The following is a 22,588-nucleotide window of genomic DNA, read 5'->3' on the forward strand; positions in this document are numbered from 1 at the left end:
TGGGAGCAATTCCGTGGACTTTAGGACACGGGTAAGAAGGTCCTTCGATCCGTGGCTTCAAACCAGATCAGTGCTCCTCCTCACGCCTCTCGTCTCCAGCACAGCATTTTAAGGGCGTTCATGGGATGGCCCAGCTCCATCCATGAAGGGACACCCTGAACCATGCTTTGGACACCCTAAAACCATCTTCCCCCTGTCTTGTCCTCGATAAGACAAGAGCAATAAAGGCAATTGCACCTGGGCAGGTGGTCAAGGTGGCTGGGTCAAGGTTGCCGTTTTTCTACCTGTAACGGCGGTGTCTTGAATTGTTCCCGACAGAAATCACATAGAAATATTTGCTAATAACGTGAATGGAAAAAGAGGGCTGGGAAAATATTTAAAGACCCCTTGCATCCTGGACATAAATTGTTTCAACTCCTACCCTCAAAACGACGCTATAGAGCATTGCACACCAGAACAACTAGACACAAGGACAGTTTTTTCCCAAATGCCATCACTCTGCTAAACAAATAATTCCCTCAACACTGTCGAACTATTCACTAAGGCTGCATTACTATTACTACTAATCTTCTCATCGTTTCCATCACCCATCTCCTCCCGCTTATGACTGCATGACTCTAACTTTGTTGTTTGTATCCTTACAATTTATGTTGATTGTTTCCTAGTATGATTCGATTGCTTATTTGTACCCTATGACAGTCATTAAGTGTTGTCCCTTATGATTCTTGACGAATGTATCTTGTCTTTTTATGTACACTGAGAGTTTATGCACCACAGACAAATTCCTTGTGTGTCCAATCACACTTGGCCAATAAAGAATTCTATTCTATTCTATTCTATTCTATTCTATTCTATTCTATTCTATTCTATTCTATTCTATTCTATTCTATTCTATTCTTGTTTCATTGCATTGCATATTCTATTCCATTCCATTCCATTCCACTCTACTCCACTCCATTCCATTCCAAATCTTATTCTATTCCTGTTCTGTTCTGTTCTGTTCCGTTCCGTTCCATTCCATTCCATTCCATTCCAAATCTTATTCTGTTCTATCCTATCCTATCCTATCCTATCCTATCCTATCCTATCCTATCCTATCCTATCCTATCCTATCCTATCCTATCCTATCCTATCCTATCCTATTCTAAAAGCAAGAGGGGCGAAGTTTGACTTCTTGCTCCTAATTTTTTTCCTTCCTCCTTAAAGCTTAAAACCCTAGTGTATCTTCCCCGTTTCTCCCTCCCTTTTGGGATTTTTGTTTTTTTTAAATTTTGCTAAAGGGATTATGGGGTGCTTTATCTTCCTCCCCCCCCCCCAAACACGATCCCCAAGCCCTAATTCTGTGTCCGTCTTCTCCCTTTAAAGTTTCAGACAACTGACCCCCTCCTAGGGACTGTTGCCGGTCCCTTTTCTTTAAATTAAATAAATAACTTTTTTTCCGTTTCCCTTCCCTCCCCCCCCCCCCCCCCAAAAAAAAAAAACGAATCCAACAGACTTATCTGTGTGCCCAAAGGGTGAAAAATTGCTTTGGGCTCCCCTCAGCTTACAAACGTGGCGCGTTTTTTTTTTTTTTGGTCCTGTAAAAGTAATGGTGCTTATCCACGGCAGCCTTGTATAATAGGAGATTTCTGTCACATATCCTAGGATTACAGGGTCCCTTGATTGGTGTCTGCAAATCTGCTGCCTCTGCCCTTTGAAACTTGATCTATAATTGGGCTCCCTTAAATGCTGGAGATAAGATAGTCTGCATTTTCTCCCCGGCAGCTTCACTGTCAGCCTTGCCTGCCTTTTCATTATGCATTCAGCAGACGTGATCAAATCAGCGGGTCCCCTCATTTGAAACGGGGGGTTTAATCGCCCGTCTTTTTCCTTTTTTTTCTCCCCCCTCCTCCTTTTTTTTCTTTTACTCAAACCGTCGAGGTGGTCAAGCGATGTACACAAATCATTTTAAATAGAGAAGAGGCTCGCGAGCTGACCCAGTTTAAATAAGACAGCCGGTATGCAAAAGCAGTTAAAAAAGTCATAAATGCCACCCAATAAATAAATAAATAAATAAAAATTCTCCTAATTGGTATAAAAAATGGCAGGGAACTGTGGTCCCCCACCCCCAAAATGGAGCGGCCTGAAAAATTGCCAAGAGGGCCTTGCCCGCAAGGCAGATTAACTTCAGGGTTTTTTTGGGGGGGTGGGGGGTGGAACGAAGCAGGATTAAGGTGGTTGTAGGATTCTTTGCCGATTTTTAAAAAAACCCATATGCTTGCTGGTGGCGTGCGTGCGTGGGCTTGCTAGGAGAAAAAGGGGTAGCTTTTATTGGACCATTCTAAAGTTTCTGGAAGCTGGCAGAACCCTGATTGGACGTGTCGTCCATTCTCATCCAATGTATCTTCTCCGTTTTGTGGCTCAAAACAGCAAAATGTAAAGTTTACCTAACCTCCTGACTCCTAACCTCTTTGCGGGCCCAGAGTGTTGTCTCTTCTGCTGGTGTAAATGTGTTTGAAGTCCGTCCTCACCTTGTCTCAAAAGCTTCTAGCAATGGCTGCCTTAATGCTACTGGACTGTAAAACCCCAAATCCTGACACCAGGAAGGACCTAAAACAAAACTTGAACTAGATAGGTAGATCTATCTATCCACCTACCTACCTACCTACCTACCTACCTACCTACCTACCTACCTATCTATCTGATAGATAGATAGATAGATAGATAGATAGATGATAGATAGATAGATATAGATATAGATATAGAAATAGTTTAATAGATAATAGATAATAGATAATATATGATAGATACAGAGGTAGATAATAGATGATAGATAGATATAGGTAATACAGTATAGATAGATGTAGATATAGATAATATATAATAGCTAGATAGAGATAGAGAATAGAGAATAGATGCAGGATAGAGATAGATAGATAGATAGATAGATAGATAGATAGATAGATAGATAGATAATGGATAATATATGATAGATATAGATAATAGATGATAGATAGATATAGGTAATACAGTATAGATAGAGATATGGATAGTATATAATAGATAGATAGAGATAGATGATAGATAGATAAATAGATAATACAGGATAGAGATAGATAGACAGACAGACAGATGTAGATATAGATAATATATAATAGCTAGATAGAGATAGAGAATAGATAATTGATGCAGGATAGAGATAGATAGGGCTAATAGGTACAGGATAGATAGATAGATATAGATATATATAATAGATGATAGATATAGAATACAGTATAGATTGATGTAGATATAGATAATATATAATAGAGATAGAGAGATATATGTATAGATGGATAATACAAGATAGATAGATAGATGATAGATAGATAGATAGATAGATAGGGATGGATGGATGGATGATTGATTGATTGATTGATTGATTGAAAGAGAGAGAGAGAGATTGAGATTGAAGAATAACGGGGAAAACTGATGGTTCTTCTCTGGTGGATTTCAGGATCTGGATCCCTGGCGGCCATGGCAGTCTTCGAGGACAAGTTCAAAGCTGACATGGAGGTAATTCCCAGCCACTCCCCCCCCCCCCCAAGACCTTCCTTTGTGTAACTCTAAAAGTCCTTCATGGTGGTTTATGGCCAGTTTTCTAGACAGAATTTCCCGGCGTTGGGAGAAGCATCTTCTGAGCCTTCCGCACCATCTCAAAGCAGAGCCCCTCGGGTTGAAAAGCCTGAGGTCTTGATCCACCCCTCCACCCCCCCACTCCCCAAATTTCTCACTGGGTGAGGATGGGTGGGAGAAGGCTTGAGACCCGCTTCCATTAAAGCCGATGCAAAAACCAGATCCATAGCTTCGGTCAAGACGGAGCCCGGTTCCCTCCCTCCCCCCCGTTGCTAATTGTCAGGCGGTTTGGGTTAAGCGCTCCGAGAGAGGCGGCCATATCTTCTAAAGTCCACCACATCACAAGAGCAGCGATTCAAAGGCAGCCTCTGTCCCGCACCCTCTGGTTTTCAACTTGCAAATTAGCATCTGGAATCTAATTAAACAAGCTTAATGAAAGCCGCAGCTGAAGATTGCTGGAAAAGACAATCACACACACACACACGGTTCCCTCTGATATGTATTCCCTGCTCCTGAAGCCGCTCAGCAAAAAAAAACAAAAAACCCACCCCTTCTGCGTTAAAAGAAATTAGCATTTATTTGAAGGCGAGGAAAGTGGGGGCTTTTTATTTTCCCTCTCGCCCCCCCCCATATCTCCCTCTCCCCGCCCCTTTCTTTGCTATGCTTTTGGCCTCCTCCCCAGAGAGCCGTGCCACAGCAACCGAGCCGCGCACAATATTTATAAAAATCGGTGACAGGCAATAACAGCGAGTAGTTTGAAAAAAAAATATTTTTGTTGCTTTTCGCTGGAATTTCCCGTCGAGGGCTGCCAAGAGCTGAAAAGGATCAAACCTGGCCTGGCAGCTGGGGTGGCCTACAGGGCGAAGAGTGGACTTTGAAGACGCCCGGCTGAAAGGAACGCCGGGCAGTTGGGCTATGCCAAGTCTTGCAGCTTTTGCCAGCCCTGGCGCTCTGCCGCTGCGAGATAAGTTGTCGCAGTTTCTGCTTCTGCCTTGGGCAAGCTTGCACGCTGGCAGGGCCCAGGGTCCCCCCTTCCTCCTCCTCCTCCTCCTCCTCCCACCAAATCTGGAGTTTGAGTACCAAGTGATTTGGCTGGTGCCAAGCCTGACAATCACACGTCCCGAGGCTACAAGGCAGCGAAACGCCCATCTTCTTCCAGCAGCTTCCTTCCTGCGAAGATGGAGAAGAGGGCATCTCCAGCAGAATGGTGAGGACGTTGCCAAAATCGGCAACCGGCAACCTCCCTAAAGCTCCCTTGAAGCTTCGGAAGAGGAGGCTGCACACCTGCTTGCTGGAAGGCAGAAAGGGCTACCTGGGAGACCCCTGAACGTCTCTGAAAACCAGGCAAGCAGGAGGCCCCGAGGTTCGGCTTTTGGAGAAACCGTTTGATTTCTCCCCCTCGCTGGTGGGAGAAAAAACGCCCCCCCCAAATATTTGTTTTCTTTTCGCCCCAATCCTTGCAGTGGCCCCACGTCTTGTTCACGAAGGCTCCACTTGGGGGAGCAGGAGTGGGTCCTCTCAGCCGCCAGCCGGAAGGAGGCCAGAAACCCCTTCCCCAGCAGCTCTCTCTCTCTCTCCAACCCCCAAATAATTTTGGAAAGCCGGCTTGTCTTCTCAATCTCGATCAAGAGCTGTCAAGTCATCAGTCTCATTTAGGCGATCCGGGCTGCCAAGCGACACCCAGGAAGGCTGACAAGCTGCATATGAATCCTGCCTTCATTAGTAGCGGGGGCTGATCAAAATGCCCCGGTCCCCAACACGGGGCTCAGGTGTTGGGTATCCTCTGCCTTAATCTCCGCAGCTGACGCTCGCGTTTTAATGACTCCGCGGGAAGGTTGGGAGGCTTGCTGGGAACGCAGCCAAGGAGACAGCCGAGATCAAGGGAGGCTGTCCGCGTTAAGCTGGAGACCTGCCTTCGGTAACGTGCCACCATTGGCAGCGGGCAGGGCTTAGGCAAATGCTGGAGGGAGGGAGGGAGGGTGTGTGGGGGGGGGGAGGCAACACTGCAAGACCCCTTTGTCCAAAGAAACACCCATGAGGTTTTTTTTTTGTCTGTCTGGGTCGATTCTTGCTTTTTGCCTCCCATTTTTTAAAGCTTTTCTGGGACAGCTTTTTCCCCCGTCTGCCAAATTTATTTTTTTAAATTTATTTTATTTTATTTCGAATTTATATACCGCACCTTCTCCCGAGCGACTCAGGGCGGTGTACAGCCAGCTAAAAACATACAATACAAAGATTAAAAACAATTAAAAGGATATATATTAATTTGGCCCCAATTTAAAATGACAAACCAGTTAAAAATGTTTTTAAAAAATGTTATGTTAGGCCTGCCCGGCTTGCTGGAAAAAGAAGGTTTTAAGGGCACGGCGGAAGGCACCGAGGTCTTGGATTTTCCTTATCTCTGGGGGCAGCTGATTCCAGAGGGTAGGTGCCCCCACAGAGAAGGCCCTCCCCCTGGGGGTCACCAGCCTACATTGATTGGCTGATGGCACCCCGAGGAGGCCCTCTCTGTGGGAGCGCACGGGTCGGTGGGAGGTCATCGGTAGCAGCAGGTGGTCTCGAAGATAACTAGGTCCTATGCCATGGAGCACTTTAAAGGTGATAACCAACACCTTGAAGCGCACTCGGAAGACCACTATTATCAAGTGTGTGGGGGGAAGCAGATTATTATTAATATATATATATATATTGGGACTCTTGGCAGTCGAACCAAAAATTCACTTTAACCCTTTTATAGTAGACCCCGGTCATCTTTTAAAAGCTGCCTCTGCTCTTCTGGCGTTGGTCTCCGATTTGCACGTCTTGACTCCATCTCTTGGACTTTTTTTCACGTGGACCCGGAGCTCACTCTTAGCAGGAAGGTAGAAGGCTAAGGAGGTGGGGGAAAAAAACACCACATGTCCTTGCACTTACTTCTAATATTTGCGTTAGTGGAATTTTACTTCTGCAAGGACAAAGAATAATAGAGTTGGAGGGGACCTTGGAGGTCTTCTAGTCCAGATCCCTGCTCGAGCAGGAGACCTTATACCATCCAAGACAAATGACTGTCCAATCTCTTCTTTAAAACCTCTAGTGTTGGAGCACCCAGAACTTCTAGAAGCCGTTCCACTGATTAATTGTTCTCACTGTCGGGAAATTTCTTCTTAGTTCTAGGTTGCTTCTTTCCTTGGTTAGTTGCCATCCGTGCTTTGGAAAATAGTTTGACTCCCTCCTCGTCTTTTAAGGTAAAGGTAAAGGTTCCCCTTACACATAAGTGCTAGTCGTTCCCGACTAGCGGTGCTCATCTCTGTTTCAAAGCCGAAGAGCCAGCACTGTCCGAAGACATCTCCGGGTTTTGTGGCCGGCATGACTCAACGCCAAAGGCGCATGGAACGCTATTACTTTCCCTCTAGAGGTGCTCCTTATTTTTCTCCTTGCATTTTTTACATGCTTTCGAACTGTTAGGTTGGCAGAAGCTGGGACAAGTCACGGGGGCTCACTCCGTTATGCCGCCCTAGGGATTCGAACCACTGAACTGCCGACCTTTCGATCGACAAGCTCAGAGTCTTAGCCACTGAGCCACCGCATCCCTCCTTCATCTTTGTAGGAGCCCCTCAAATATTGGAAGACTGCTGTCATGTCTCCCCTAGTCCTTCTTTTCATTAAACTAGACAGAATCGTTCTTTGTAGGTTTTAGCCTCCAAAACAAAAGCTCAGCCTTGGTCATTTTTGTGACCGTCTGCCCCCTGTGAAAGTCCGAGCATTTTTCAGAAAATAATAAAGGAACACATGAAATGTACATCCATCTCCTGTAGGGATGGAGCGAGAGTTTGATTGTTTGATTGATAGAAAGGTAGTTTTGCCAATAAGAGAGCAAGAGACAAAAATCGTGGGACTGAGCAGGAATTCCAGAGTCACACGTTATTGCCTTGGCAGGTAATTTGCTATAAATTGTTAATGTAAATTCAGGTTAGTAGAGCGGATTTCCTCCCCCCCCCTTCTTTTTTTACTCCCCTCCCGCCCTCCCCGAAAAAAAGAGAGACAGATAAACTGCTGATTAATTCAGTATAGAACTCAATTACAAATTGAAAGAGCCACAGCGGGACTCCCGAACCCTAAAGACAACAGATGTTGAATTGATACTCCAGCATATTTTACACCGGTATGAAATATTAACATGGTTTATTATATACTGGTATTGAAGGATAGGAGAAAGGAAAGGCCGAGGTTGTTCGTCTTTTGAAAATAGCGGAGTTTCTGCTAATCGTAAGAGAGAGTTGTGGAAGATGGGTATTTTAAGTCTCTCTATAGCAAGCTCTTTAAGGCCTTCCTTTTTTGATAGAGGTTGTAGAACATGTGAAAGACGCTACCGCATTTCCCCAAAAATAAGACTGGGTCTTATATTAATTTTGGCTCCAAAAGACGCATTAGAACTTATTTTCCGGTTAGGTCTTATTTTCAGGGAGATACGGTACTAAATGCATCCATCTGGCTGACGAACTTAATTGGGGTTTATTTTGGGGAGTAGGGCTTATATTACGAGCATGCTGAAAAATCGTGCTGAGGGTATTTTCCGGTTGGGTCTTATTTTCAGGGAAATACGGTACTAAATGAATCCGTCTGGCTGACAAACTTAATTAGGGCTTATTTTGGGGGGAAACACGGTAGGCTCTTCATTTCGTAATGTTTCAAAGGAGGAATGCTGAGCCCAGAATCATGGTTTGCTTTTCATGCGGGGTGAAACGATCGTTTTGGTTCCAAATGAGAGGGATGAGTGTGAGGATTTTCCTCAGATTGTTTAGGAAGCGAGATAATGTCTCACACTGACATGACGGATAGAACATGTATCTATCCAATTTCTGAGGAAAGCACTCCAAAACCAACCTGTCTGAAGAACTGTACTAGGAGACAGATCACCCAGGATTGAGGCCACCATGTCTGAATGGTGAACCCTCTGTAGCTGTGGACGACACCAAAATATCAGCAGGCAAAGTGTCCCCAAAGTGTAAAGTTCGTGGCAGAATCAAATCTATTCCGTGGATGTGAGGTGACAGGCATGGCATTTCCTCAAGGGAGAAGTCAACGTGTGTTGTTGGGACTCCTCAGCTGCCTGGGGTCATGCAACAGTTTCTTGCAAATTTCTTCTTGGTGTGGAACCCTCCCAACGTAAGAAAAGTATTGACTAAATTAATGTGAGAGGGCAGAACTCTCCTATAATATATAAAAGCCAAATACCACTCACTCATCACCAAATCTTAATATAATACTGTATATGAAATACTAATGATCTGATGTCATTTCGAAAAATCCTTACTTAGTGAATACCTAGAAGCCAAGAGGAATATACGTGCCAAGTTTCAAGTTTGTAGGCTTTACAGTTCTGGAGATTTCGTGATGAGTGAGTGGTATTTGGCCTTTTATATATAGATTATATTAACACGCTCTGATGCTAAGGAGTTAGATGTTCTTCTCCCCCTCCCCACCTGAAAAGAACTCTGTTCCAACTGCCAGTTGCCTTATATTAACATGCTCTGATGAGTTACACATTCTACATAAATTTTCAAACTTTAGGTGTCAATGTATCGAGCCTGATCGTATCTACTCATTCATTTTCAAGCTTTTAACTCTCAATGTATCAAGCCCGATCACATAGTTTCGTAGCGAATGGAATAGAATAACAAAGTTGGAAGGGACCTTGGAGATCTTCTAGTCCAACCCCCTGCTTAGGCAGGAAATCCTATACTCTATTACAGACAAAATAGTTGTTCAATCTTGTTCTTAAAAAATTCCAGTGTTGGAGCATACACAACTTCTGGAGGCAAGTTGTTTTACTGATGAATTGTTCTCACTGTTAGGAAATTTCTTCGTAGTTCTAGATTTCTTCTCTCCTTGATTAGTTTCCATCCTTTGCTTCTTTGTCCTGCCCTCATTGTCGAAGTTAGTGGACAACGAGTCTCACCAAAGTCCAGATGGAAACATGGGACCTGAGAAGGTCAAGTCCTGGACCTATAAATCTCCTGGACTTCTAGGAGTCTCCGAAAAGATCTTGCTTAGCTCAAAAAGAAAAGCTTGGCCACGTAGACGTCAAAATATCTCTTGGTGAGCTCTCATTTTAGATCAGAAGAAAGAAACTTGACTCGGGGTAACCTAATCCCGGCTGAATTAGCTAACTACCGTCCGGTCTCCAACCTTCGTTTTGTGGCGAAGGTTGTTGAGAGTGTGGTGGCACGACAACTGCCCGGGCACCTGGATGAAGCTATCTATCTAGACCCGTGCCAGTCGGGCTTCAGGCAGGGGCACAGCACAGAAACGGCATTGGTCGCGTTGGTGGATGATCTCTGGAGGGCTCGGGACAGGGGTTGCTCCTCTGTCCTAGTCCTATTAGATCTCTCAGCGGCTTTTGATACCATCGACCATGGTATCATGCTGCGGCGGTTAAGAGGGTTAGGAATAGGGGGCACCGTTCTGCGGTGGTTCTCCTCCTTCCTCTCCGACCGCTCGCAGTTCGTGTTGGCAGGGGGGCAGAGGTCGACCTCGAGGCATGTCGCATGGGGAGTGCCACAAGGGTCGGTCCTCTCGCCCCTTCTGTTCAACATTTATGTGAAGCCACTGGGTGAGATCATCCGTGGTTTTGGGGTGAAGTGTCATCTGTACGCTGATGATACTCAGCTGTACATCTCCACCCCAGACCACCCCAACGATGCCCTTGATGTGATGTCTTGCTGCCTGGAGGCCGTGCGGGTCTGGATGGGGAGGAACAGGCTCAGACTCAACCCGTCCAAGACTGAGTGGCTGTGGCTGCCGGCGTCCCGATATAGTCAGCAGGTGCCATCGCTGACTATTGGGGGTGAATCTTTGCCCCCCACAGAGAGGGCTCGCAATCTGGGTGTCCTCCTGGACGCAGGGCTGTCTTTAGAAGAGCATATGACGGCCGTGGCCAGGGGGGCCTTTTATCAGGTTCGCCTGATCCGCCAGTTGCAGCCCTTTCTGGACCGGGACGCCTTGCGCACGGTCACTCATGCCCTTGTCACCTCCCGGCTAGACTATTGTAATGCTCTCTACATGGGGCTCCCCTTGAAGAACACTCGGAGGCTCCAACTGGTCCAGAATGCGGCCACGCGGGTGGTTATGGGCGCAACTCGTTGTGCCCGCGTGACACCCCTCCTGCGCGAGCTGCACTGGCTCCCAGTGGTCTTCCGGGTGCGATTCAAGGTGTTGGTTACCACCTTTAAAGCGCTCCATGGCATAGGACCCGGGTACCTTCGAGACCGTCTTCTGCCACCAATAGCCTCCCACCGACCAGTCCGCTCCCACAGAGAGGGTCTCCTCAGGGTGCCATCAGCCAAGTTATGTCGGCTGGCGACACCCAGGGGGAGGGCCTTTTCTGTGGGAGCCCCAGCCCTGTGGAATGAACTGCCCCCGGAATACGCAAGATCTCCGACCTCCGAGTGTTTCGTTGCGCACTGAAGACCCTGTTGTTCCGCCAGGCAGGGCTATCAACTTAATAATTTTAATTGGGGTATTTTAAATGTTTGGGGTTTTAAATCGGCCAAATCTATGTAATTATTTTAATTTTTAATTATTGTTGTGTGTTGTGTTTTTAAATTGGCTGTACACCGCCCTGAGTCCTTCGGGAGAAGGGCGGTATAGAAATAAAATTATTTATTTATTTATTTATTTATTTATTTATTTATTTGATTCTACTTTTCTTAGAAAGCTGGAAAGAACATTAGAGGAGATAAGGCGGTTTGACTTCCCGCATTCCCCTTTCTAACCTAATTTATTTTCTTTTTTGGCCAATGAAATGACCAAAATGATCTTTTGGAGGAAGAAATGAAAATTGCTTTGATTTTTAGTATCCGTGTCTCGGGTCGGTTCTTTTTTGAACTTCCCAGCAGATTTAGCCCCGCTCTCAGTTACATATTGATCCGCGCACAATTTCTCCCGGAAGACGGGTGTATCCGCATTATTCTTCCACGCTTTAATTATCCTGCCCTCGGTTTATTTAGCCTTCACGAACGATCATTTTCCTAGTCTCGAATCCCCAGCACTTCTCCATAGATTTTTTTACCGCCAGTCTGACCTCCCTCACGCTGCCCTTTCCCCAACCCAGTTATTTCTCTCAGATTCCTGCTTAAAGTAATTTGTCTTTTTATCTTCCCTTTTGCCTTTATTTATCCCCCACCCTTTTTCCCCCCTCCCCTGTTTTTTTTGTAAGAACTTCCATTCTGGCCGGTCTGTTTGGGAAATGTCATAAATAAGGATTATTATTATTTTTTTTTATCAAGTTGTGGATACAATCCATATCGCAGCCGGTAAATTGACAGGCCTTCTTTCAAAAGCTGGAATTGCTTCCAACAGTTTGCATTTTTTTAAAAAAAGAAAGTAAAAATAACGTACAATGATGTACTCTCAAAGGATTTCATATAAGGGAAAGGCTACGGAGGAATAGAACTCAATAAAGGAGAATATTTGTAGCTCGGGGTTGAAATGCAGGGTCCTTGGTGCTTTCTGAGCTTGGTAGTTTTCTGGCAGACTTTTCCATGACCCAAATCAGGTAACATTAACAGATTAACAGAGTTGGAAGGGACCTTGTAGGTCATCTAGTCCAACCTCCCGTCCAAGCAGGAGACCCTAAACCATTTCTGACAGATAGCAGTCCAGTCTCTTCTTCAAAGCCTCCAGTGATGAAGCTTCCACAACTTCTGTTCCACTGGTGGATTGTTCTCACGGTCAGAAAATTTCTCCTGATTTCCAGGTTGAATCTCTCCTTGTTCAGTTTCCATCCATTCTTCCTTGTCTGGCCTTCGGGTGCCTTGGAAAATAGCTTGACCCCCTCCTCTCTGTGGCAGCCCCTCAAATAGTCCTAGACTAGCCAGGCCCAGTTCCTGCAACGGTTCATTATATGTTTTAGCTTCCAGTCCCCTCTTTGTTGCTCTTCTCTGCACTGTTTCTAGAGTTTCAACCTCTTTTTTATAGTGTGGTGACCAAAACTTGGATGCAGTACTCTAGGTGTGGCCTTACTAAGGCTTTATAAAGTGGTATTAGTACCTCCCTTGATCTTGATTGTATCCCTCTGTTAATGCAACTTAGGGTCTCATTGGCTTTTTTGGCTGCCACCGCACACTCTTGGTGTCAGGTTTTGATGTCATCTCAAATAAATTGCACTCCCAAACAATTAATCTTTGCTGAAATATTCCATTTATTGAGTACGACAGATCTGGCCCCGACTTCGTCGTAGCCGATACTAACCCTCTGACCCCCAAACCCTTCCCTTTCCGTTCCCCAATTCTCATCTTCTCATTGGCCATCTTCCAAGTCAGTCTCCGCAGCTTCTGACCTCAACGCACAGGAATGTCCCCCTCCCATCCCATCTCCTAGGGGATATTATCTACAGAGAAAATAAGTAGGGGAAAAGTCAAGCCTTGTCTCCTCCTTTTTATGGCAGCATCAGAATGCTGACACTTGGCTCATGTTTAGCTGGTTGTCCACTAAGACTTCAAGATCCCTTTCACAGTTACTGCTTTAAGCCTGGTTTCACCCAGGCTATATGTGCACTTTTGGGTCTTCTTGCCTAAGTGCAAGATTTTACTTTTGACGAGACCAACATCAGATGGCTAGCATTGATGATATTACTAGTTTGGGTCATGAAATGTCTTCAAGAAAACCACCAAGCTCAAAGTAACGTTTCTCCAAGCTTGGAGAAGCTTGAAGACCAGTGGACTTCAACGCCCAGAATTCCCTAGTCAGCGTGGAATTCTGGGAGTTGGAAGTCCATCCGTCTTCAAGTCGCCAAGCTTGGAGAAACGTAAAAGGCAGTTCCCGTCTTGATCTTGTCAAGCGTAGAAGCGAAGCTGGGCCAGATCTGGTTAGCACTTGGTTGAGAAGCTGTTGATACAAATTCCAGCTTTGTCAGTCCAGCCGGTAAACTGGAGAAACATCTGGAAGGAGGTGCTGGACAGCCATTTCTTTATCGTGCCCAGGAAAATCAGGTGGATGTTGGATCTGGGTTGGGTTAGGGTCATCTCGAAAGAGACATGGCTTTTGGAAAAGTTCAGGGTTCCAAGTAGCACCCCCAACGAAAGAAGACTCCGAGGCTTGAGTTTCCTCTAAGTTCCATTTTATTAGAGAGGTCATATTGCCACATCTGGGACGCGGTGGCTCAGTGGCTTAAGATGCTGAGCTTATCGATCGGAAGGTCGGCAGTTCAGTGGTTCGAGCGCCGCGTAACGGGGTGAGCTCCCGTGACTTGTCCCAGCTTCTGCCAACCTAGCAGTTCGAAAGCAGGTAAAAAATGCAAGTAGAAAAATAGGGACCCCCTTTTGTGGGAAGGGAACAGCGTTCCGTGCGCCTTTGGCGTTGAGTCATGCCGGCCACGTGGCCACGGAGACGTCTTCGGACAGCGCTGGCTCTTCGGCTTTGAAACGGAGATGAGTTTCCTAGAGCCGGGAACAACTAGCACATATGTGCGAGGGGAACCTTTACCTTGGCACATCTGGGAAAACCCGAATCTGAAAGCTTCCAGGTTTTCCCCACCCAAAGGAAAGTCCAAGTCCTTTCCCCCCTGCACCCACATGTCCATCACATGTTCCAATCAAAGCACCGTCCCAACTGGAGATGCCTCCCAGTCACACCACTCCAGGTGCAGGGCAAGACGTCCTTGACTCTCAGAGAAAGGAATGTTATTACGACTATGTATCTCCCCTGCTCCATACCCTCCCAGTTTCCCACAGCAGTCAATGTGGCAGGCCTGAAGATCCAACGAAAAAGATGGCTTCCAGGCCTGACACGGCGGTTGGGTTGGCCAATCTCTTGCCTTCCTTCCTAGCCAAATTGGACCCAACATCTGCAAGACAAAGGCAGAAACCGTTGAGTGGGGGAAAAGGACGGAGACTGCAACTGTTTGGGCTTCGCTTCTTGTCATTAGGGCTGGAAGGAGGCAATATATCAAGTTTTGGCGCGTGCACCGAATGCAACTCTCCAGATAGCAGGTTTAAAGTCAAGATTTAATACGGGCCTCTCCACGATGATGCTGCAGTGACAGTTTAAAACTCTCCCTTTAAATCTCGGCAGACTTTATAGCCAGCAGAGGGCCAATATAGAGTTTAATGGCATTACAAGACATAAATCATCTTTTAAAGATGCTACCAGTAGCTCCAAAATTAAATGCAGGCAATCTCCTCCGCGATAAATAATTTATCAAACGCCATTTCGGATGAGCTCTCCATGCTGAGTTATTTATTTTAGCCTTTACCGCTCAATTCCTCCGGCGCCCTTTGGCGGATCCATTACTGGTCAGTTTTAATGAACTCGGGGGCTCTGGCGTGGCCTCTTCCAGCCGTTTGGCACAGCTGCGGTGACCATTAGGCGGCTGGCCCGGTCCTCTTTGTGCCTTTTACAAGCGCGGCCCATTTGTCTTGCGCCGGTAAATGGCGGAGCACATCGGAGCCCGGGGACACATTACGCGATGTAGCAACGGCGAAGCAAGCCGCCCTGCCCTGGAAAGAGCTGCTCGTCGCAGCTGACTTCAAATACAGTACATCACTCTTACTGTATAATCTCATTTATGGGATATCTCTGGGCTGGGGGTGGGGGGCGGCGGCGGCGGGGGGGGGGTCTGTGTTCCCAGGTAGTTTAGATCCTGCAACCTTCAAAGGAGGAGCGTCCTCCCTTTGAAATGATCCCAAACTTTGGGACGGTGGCAGCACCGTCGTTAAATCTGTACTTTGAGTTTGATAGATGGGCTGTCAGCGTTTTCCCGATCGGACCGCCGCTTAAAGCTTTCGGTGGCCTGGAAGGCTTCACCACCGGGTGGGTTTTTCCTCCCAAGAAGTCTGGGCAGGATTGTCTGAATGGATATCCCAGGTCTGGATAATATTCCTGGCCTGTGTAGCTGCTGTCAGGTTTCGATGCTATCTCAAAAAAATGAACTTCCAAACTGCCGATCTGTAAGGAAATTTTCTCTTTATTCGAGCACGGCAATCTGATCCTGACTCTTTTCGCGGTCAGTACTGACCTTTGCCCCCCAATTCCTCCTTTTCCGATCCCCAATTCTCTGCTTCTCTTTCCCCCCTGTTTCCCCCACCATTTACCCCCCTTCATCCCACCCTCCCCCCCCCCCGACTTCCCAGAGCAAAATACAAGGTATTTCATTTAGTCAAACATAAACTAGATTAATCTACTTATCCTCAAAGTACTACCTCCCCCACTGAAACCTTAACTCCACTATCGATAACCAAATACTTCTAATACTAACAGTCATTCATAAGCTATTTGATATTTTCTTGTCTGATACTTATTTTGAATATAATCAATCCATCTTCTCCATTCCGATATGTATCTTTCTTGCGTGTGGTCCTTCAAATACGCCGAGATTTTCGCCATTTCTGCTAGGTTTGTTACTTTCAATGTCCACTCTTCAATAGTCTTCTCTGCTTCTCATTGGCTATCTTCCAAGTCACTTTCCTGATTCCTTTCTTCGTCAGGTCACAGGAATGTCTCCCCCCCTCCCCATCTCCGAGGAGACCGAATCTTCAAAGGGATTTAGCAGGCAAAAGTTCAGGCTTCTCCTCCCTTTTCTATGTCAGTGCTGAGACGCTGACAGCTGCCTTGTGGATTTGAGAAAGGAGATGGTTGAAATGCTACACAGGTCTTAGATGGGGACGGTCTGAATCTGATTAGGACTTGGGTTAGCCACTTGAAGATCCGTGGAGTTCAACTTCCAGGGTTCCTCAGTGAGAATAGTATCTAGGGTCTCCTGTTTGAGCAGAGGGCTGGACTAGAAGACCTCCAAGATCCCTTCCAATTCTGTTATTCCATGATCCCAGATCAAGTAATCAGTGGAACAGCTTGCCTCCAGAAGTGCTCCAAACACTGGAGGTTTTCAAGAAGAGACTGGACAACCATTTGTCTGAAATGGTATGTAGGGATCTCCTGCTTGAGCAGGGGGTTGGACTAGATGACCTTCCAAGGTCCCTTCCTACTCATGTTACTCTTGAGTTTGCTGCCTGGGGAATTCTGGGAGTCGAAGTCCACCCAGAATTGGCCAAGCTTCCAAAACGTTAGTTTGGCAGAATTAGGTTGGGTTTATTGCTCTGACACGCCAGGTCCTGAATTGAGAGCCAGCTCGGTGTGTGTGTGTGTGTGTGTGTGTGTGTGTGTGTGAGAGAGAGAGAGAGAGGGGGGGGGGAGAGAGAGAGAGAGAGAGAGGGAGAGGAAAGGAGGGAGGGAGGGATGGATGGATGAAATTAGGAGTAACCAGGTTGCTGCAAATGAGCAAAGCAAAAGCCCCCCTCAGCCTTTTGCAGGTGTATGTGTGAGTATGTGTGTGTGTGAGAGAGAGATGAAATTAGGAGTAACCAGGTTCCTGTAAATGAGCAAAGCAGAAGCAAACCGGCCTTTTGCATGGAGGAGGAGATTTGCAGCCGAAATAATTGAGCTGTGAGAATCTGGGCCTCTTGTGTGGAGGGTCTCTGGAGGGTCTTGAACATGTGCTGGGAACAGGCTCAATTGCCCATTGGGGTCCTCTTCAGCGCTACGCATGGCAGCTGCTGCTGGGAAAAAAAAATTGGGAGGACCTTGAGGGTTAAAGAGCAGCCGCGCACGGCCTGGGTCTGTTGTTCAAGCCACGCGGGGACTTGAACGGTGAGGATGAAGAGCACCCCTTCCCCCCCCTCGTTCAGCCTTGCAGAGTGAGGGGCTCTGGAGTGGGTTAGGTGCAGGGGTGAAATGCTACCGGTTCACATCTTGCTTTCTAGCGAATCTAAATTGCACGGCACACCTGTACCCCCCTCCCTCACTCTTCTACTTACCTTCTTAAGCCTCCTTTTCCCATTTGGCATGTATTGTGCATGCGCGCACAGCAAACCAGTGGCAAACTTCGGAGGGGTTCTACGAGACACAGAGACAGGCGTGCCAGAGCGAAAGCCTGCAAAAGATGCTGAAATTCATACACTTCTTTGTAGATTTGGTTGTTTTTCTCTCCGAGTTCACATCCGACATGACTTTCGTTCAAGGCCCCTTGTCTAAAATGCAGGCTTTCTCTTCTTTTTAATAAATTGTATTAATTTTCTATTAATCGCATTTCTCAGTGCTTAATAAACACCCTGTTGTCCGGGTATTGAGTTTGCTTAACAATACATTGCGGCCCTCAAATGAAAAGACCCCTGGTAGCGCAGCAGACTAAAGCACTGTTATTAACATCAGCTGCCTGCAATTACTGCAAGTTCGAATCTCGCCAGGCTCAAGGTTGACTCAGCCTTCCATCCTTTCTAAGGTAGGTAAAATGAGGACCCGGATTGTGGGGGCAATAAGCTGACTTTGTATAAAATATACAAAAGTATGAAGGCTATTGCTTAACGCATTGTAAGCTGCCCTGAGTCTCCGGAGAAGGGCGGCATATAAATCAAACAAACAACCAAAAAAAAATCGAGTTCGACACCCCTGCTGTAGGGGGCGCCGATCAGTGGTGGGTTTCAAATTTTTTTTACTACCGGTTCTGTGGGCGTGGCGTGGCATGGAGATCTTCTAGTCCAACCCCCTGCTTAGGCAGGAAACCCTACACTACTTCAGACAGATGGTTATCCAACATCATCTTAAAAATTTCCAGTGTTGGAGCATTTACAACTTCTGGTGGCCAATTGTTCCACAGATTAATTGTTCCAACTGTCAGGAAATTTCTCCTGAGTTCCAGGTTGCTTCTCTCCTTGATGAGTTTCCACCCATTGCTTCTTGTCCTGCCCTCAGGTGCTTTGGAGAATAGCTTGACTCCCTCTTCTTTGGGGCAGCCCCTGAGATATCGGAAGACTGCTATCATGTCTCCCCTGGTCCTTCTTTTCATAAGACCAGATTTCTCTGTGGTCTCCTTTCTTCCATATCTTTGTCTTCTTTTTTTCTTCTGGTTTCTCTCTATTACAGGTAGCCCCCAAATTACAACAGTTCATTTAGTAATCATTCAAAGTTACGACGGCACTGAAAACTGTGACTTAATGACCGTTTTTTCACTCTTACGACCTTTGCAGCATGACTCATGGTCATCACGTGGTCAAAATTCCAGGCGCTTGGCAACTGGCTCACATTTACGGTCACAGCGTCCATCCGGGGGAATCACAGGGTCATATTAATCAACTTTTGTGACCCTTCCGGCAAGCCAAGTTCCACAGGGAAAGTCAGGTTGACTTAACTTATCAACCACAGCGATTTGCTTAAGAACCAAGGCAAGAAAAGTCATAAAATGGGGCAAAATTCATTTTAACCAATGTCCTGCTTAAGAACAGAGGTTTGGGGCTCAATTGTGGTCATAAGTCAAGGACTACCCTATGTGTGTGTGTGTGTACACACACACACACACACACATATATATATAGTATATTGGTTATCGGCTTTAAAAGATGGAGGAATGCTGGATTCCTTACATTTTGCTTGAATTTTTTATGAGCCACGATGGCGCAGTGGTTAGAGTGCAGTACTGCAGGCTCCTTCTGCTGCCTGCCAGCTGCCTGCAATTTGGCAGATCGAATCTCACCAGGCTCAAGGTTGACTCAACCTTCCGTCCTTCCGAGGTGGGTAAAATGAGGACTCAAAATTGTTGAGGGCAACAGGCTGACTCTGTAAACCACTTAGAAGGGCTGTGAAAGCAGTGTGAAGTGGTATATAAGTCTAACGGCTATTGCTATTTGTCTCTGTGTGTGTCTGTCTATTACATATCTATCTCTATATCTATCCATCTATCTATCTATCAGCCACGGTGGCACAGTGATTAAAATGCAGTATTGCCGGCTAACTTTGCCCACTGCCAGGAGTTCAATCCTGACCGGCTCAAGGTTGACTCAGCCTTCCGTCCTTCCGAGGTCGGTCAAATGAGGAGTCGGATTGTCGGGGGCCAGGGGCTGACTCTGTAAACCGCTTAGAGAGGGCTCTGAAGCCCTGTGTAGCAGTATATAAGTCTATTAAGTGCTATTGCTATTTTTCCCTCCCTCTTTCCCCAACCCCCCCCACCCCCATCCCCAGGAAGAAGAAGCCAAACACCTTGTGAGAGATGCTATTGCAGCTGGCATATTTAATGACCTGGGCTCTGGCAGCAATATTGATATCTGCGTCATTAACAAGAGCAAGCTGGACTTCATCCGTCCGTACAACACACCGAACAAAAAGGGGGAAAGGTGAGTTTTGTGTGTGTGTGTGTGTGTGTGTGTGTGAACCAGAAGGGTTTTGCTTAAGGGTTGCAATGGATCTGCAAAAGGCCTCCTTGGGGAGAGCGGTCTGAAGGCCTTGGAAATGGGATGAGAAATCTGAGCACAATAAATACCACAGGTAGTCCTTGACGTACAACAGTTCATTTAGTGACCATTCAAAGTTACGACGACACTGAAAAAAGTGACTTACAACTGTTGTTCACGCTTACGACCGTTGCAGCATCCCCAGGGGGGTGTCACGTGATCAAAATTCAGCTTGTTGGGTAACTGACTCATACTTACGACCGTTTGCTGGCCCTGGGGTCACACGATCCCCTTTTGTGACCTTCTGACAAGCAAAGTCCATGGGGGAAGCCGGATTTGCTTTACAACCGGGTGGCCAACTTAACGACGGCAAGCGATTCACTTAACAACCGTGGTGAGAAAGGTCGTAAAACGGAGCAAAACAACTGGTTTATACTTACGACAGTTGCAGTGTCCCAGGGTCAATCAATCGTGTTCCTAACTTAACAGATGCAGTGATCTGCTTAACAACTGGCGAGGAAAGTCGTAAAATGGGGGCAAAGCTCACTTAAGAAATATCTCGCTTAGCGACATCAATGTTGGGCTCAATTGCGGTTGTAACTCAAGGACTAGCTGTCTAAGGTAGCCTGCGAACGTCTATGGAGATTCTCGGCCATCCTTGTTTCAACAGGCGACTGGACTTTCTTGGTGTTTTCTTTGAAGACCTTTCACTTCTCATGCAAAAAAAGCTTCTTCAGTTCTGACTTAATATAAATCCTTCCCACCATCCAGTCAGAGCTGAAGAAGCTTCTTGGATGAGCAGCGAAACATCTTCAAAGGAAAAACAAAAGTCCAGTCGCCTCTTGAAAAAGCACCTTTGGGATAGTCTGCAAACGATGAATCGATGCATCGGATGACCAAGGCTACCACGAAGGAATTCAGGCTGTGGGACATGACGCTGAACTGGCCACGTGAAGGTCCTGTCTAGAATGCGGCCTGAAAACCAGAGGGTATTCAGCTGGTTCGGACTGGTTCGGGCGAACCGGTAGCGGAGATAGCTGGTTTGGACCGGTTTGGGCAAACCAATAGCAGAGATCGCTGGTTTGGACTGGTTTGGGGGAACTGGTAGCGGAGATCGCTGGTTTGGACCGGTTCGGGCAAACCAATAGCGGAGATCGCTGGTTTGGACTGGTTCGGGGGAACTGGTAGCGGAGATCGCTGGTTTGGACCGGTTCGGGCAAACCAATAGCGGAGATCGCTGGTTTGGACTGGTTCGGGGGAACTGGTAGCGGAGATCGCTGGTTTGGACCGGTTCGGGCAAACCAATAGCGGAGATCGCTGGTTTGGACTGGTTCGGGGGAACTGGTAGCGGAGATCGCTGGTTTGGACCGGTTTGGGTGAACCAGTAGCAGAGCTCACTCGTGGACCTGCCCCCGTGTTATGCTGTCCTATTTAGGCACGTTTTTGAGGCTGGTTGCACGCGCAGAAGGTCTGCGCACAAGCAAAGTGTGTTCACACGGCGAACCAGTGATAAAATGTGAAACCAACTGCTGCTGAAAACGTTTGTAGTGGTATCAACCTGCCCTTATTTTTGTGACCCGTCTTGCAAAACCCTTGGCGACCCCCGTCATCTTGCGAGAGGAAAAGTCCCTTTCCTCCCACAGTGGTCACGAAGGCTCCCGAAGGAGAGGCATGAAGGAAATTTGCCAAAGGGGCAAATTTCCAAAAGGCAAATGGACTTCCTTTGTTTTTGCTTGAAGACCTTTCGCTTCTCGTCTCAGAAGCTTCTTCCAGTTCTGACTGAACGGTTGGGGCCGTGGGAAGGGTTCATGCTCTGCTAGAACTGAAGAAGCTTCTCAGATGAGAAGCGAAACCCCCTCAAGGAGGGGGGAAAAAAAAGTCCAATCGCCTTTTGAAAAAAAAAAAACCTTTGGGATCACCTATGGAGAATCTCGCACAGGCACAAAAAGTCTGCATATGTTTCTAGTCCTCAAGATTCCCTAAATCTCTCTAGGGGAAAAAGTCCTGCTTGCCAGCTGCGTAACGCCTGCAGCCTGGTGAGAGTTACTCAGACCCACAAAGTTTTTGTGACGGTGCCGCCTTTTTGCTCCTCGACAGGCAAGGAAGATACCGGTGTGAGAAGGGAACCACGGGCGTCCTGTCGGAAAAGGTCATCCGCCTGGAACTGGAAGTGGCAGAGGAGACGGTGCAGACCATGGACACCTCCTGATTCCTGGCGGAGAGTCCGGGACACGGTTAGGGGGACCGAGTGTATTCCTTCAAAGTCAGAATATTTTTTTTTTTTTGCAATGTTAACAATTAACCAAATGAATAAAGCAAATAATGGAACAGGATGGGTTGTTCTTGGAATTTGGAGGACGGCAGGGAAGAGTCTCCAAGCCCATCCTGCTCTACCTGTTGTGGTGCAAGCTTTATGGGTTTCAATACAGGGGTGTCCTTGACTTACAACCTTTCGCTTAGTGACTTTTCCAAGTTGGATTATTGCACATTGTAGTTAGCTAACCCCAGCTCTGGTGCGTGGGGACCATCCATAGCCCAGTTCTCTGTGCAAATAAATCCTCAACGTAACCTTTCGTTTAGTGACTGTTCCGAGTTACGGCAGCCCTAAGAAAAAAAAATGACCCACAACTGCTTTTCACACTTTACACAACCGTTGCAAGCATCCCCCGCGGGCCAGCTGATCAAAATTCGGACGCTTGGTCATTGGCGAAAGATCCCGACAGGCCCGAGACAACGGGGAAACCGGATTCGCGTTACGACCGTGTCACTCACTTAACCCACTGCAGTGATTCACTTAA

At 46.7% G+C, this 22,588-nt stretch overlaps 1 protein-coding gene across 1 annotated transcript in view; it reads left to right on the forward strand.

Annotated features, from left to right (window-relative positions):
- The window catches only part of PSMB7 (proteasome 20S subunit beta 7), a 35,852-nt gene extending 13,734 nt beyond the window's left edge, over positions 1 to 22,118 (forward strand). Inside the window, exons 6-8 of the mRNA XM_087879893.1 lie at positions 3,476 to 3,534; positions 19,582 to 19,733; positions 21,888 to 22,118. Coding sequence (XP_087736019.1) covers positions 3,476 to 3,534; positions 19,582 to 19,733; positions 21,888 to 21,999 — 323 coding nt within the window. The 3' untranslated portion in view covers positions 22,000 to 22,118. The remainder of the gene's footprint in view (positions 1 to 3,475; positions 3,535 to 19,581; positions 19,734 to 21,887) is intronic.
- The last annotated feature ends 470 nt before the right edge of the window (positions 22,119 to 22,588 follow it).

Source organism: Pantherophis guttatus, chromosome 16 (genome assembly GCF_059756535.1).
Source record: "Pantherophis guttatus breed Tessera chromosome 16, ASM5975653v1, whole genome shotgun sequence".
Classification (NCBI taxonomy): Eukaryota; Metazoa; Chordata; class Lepidosauria; order Squamata; family Colubridae; genus Pantherophis; species Pantherophis guttatus.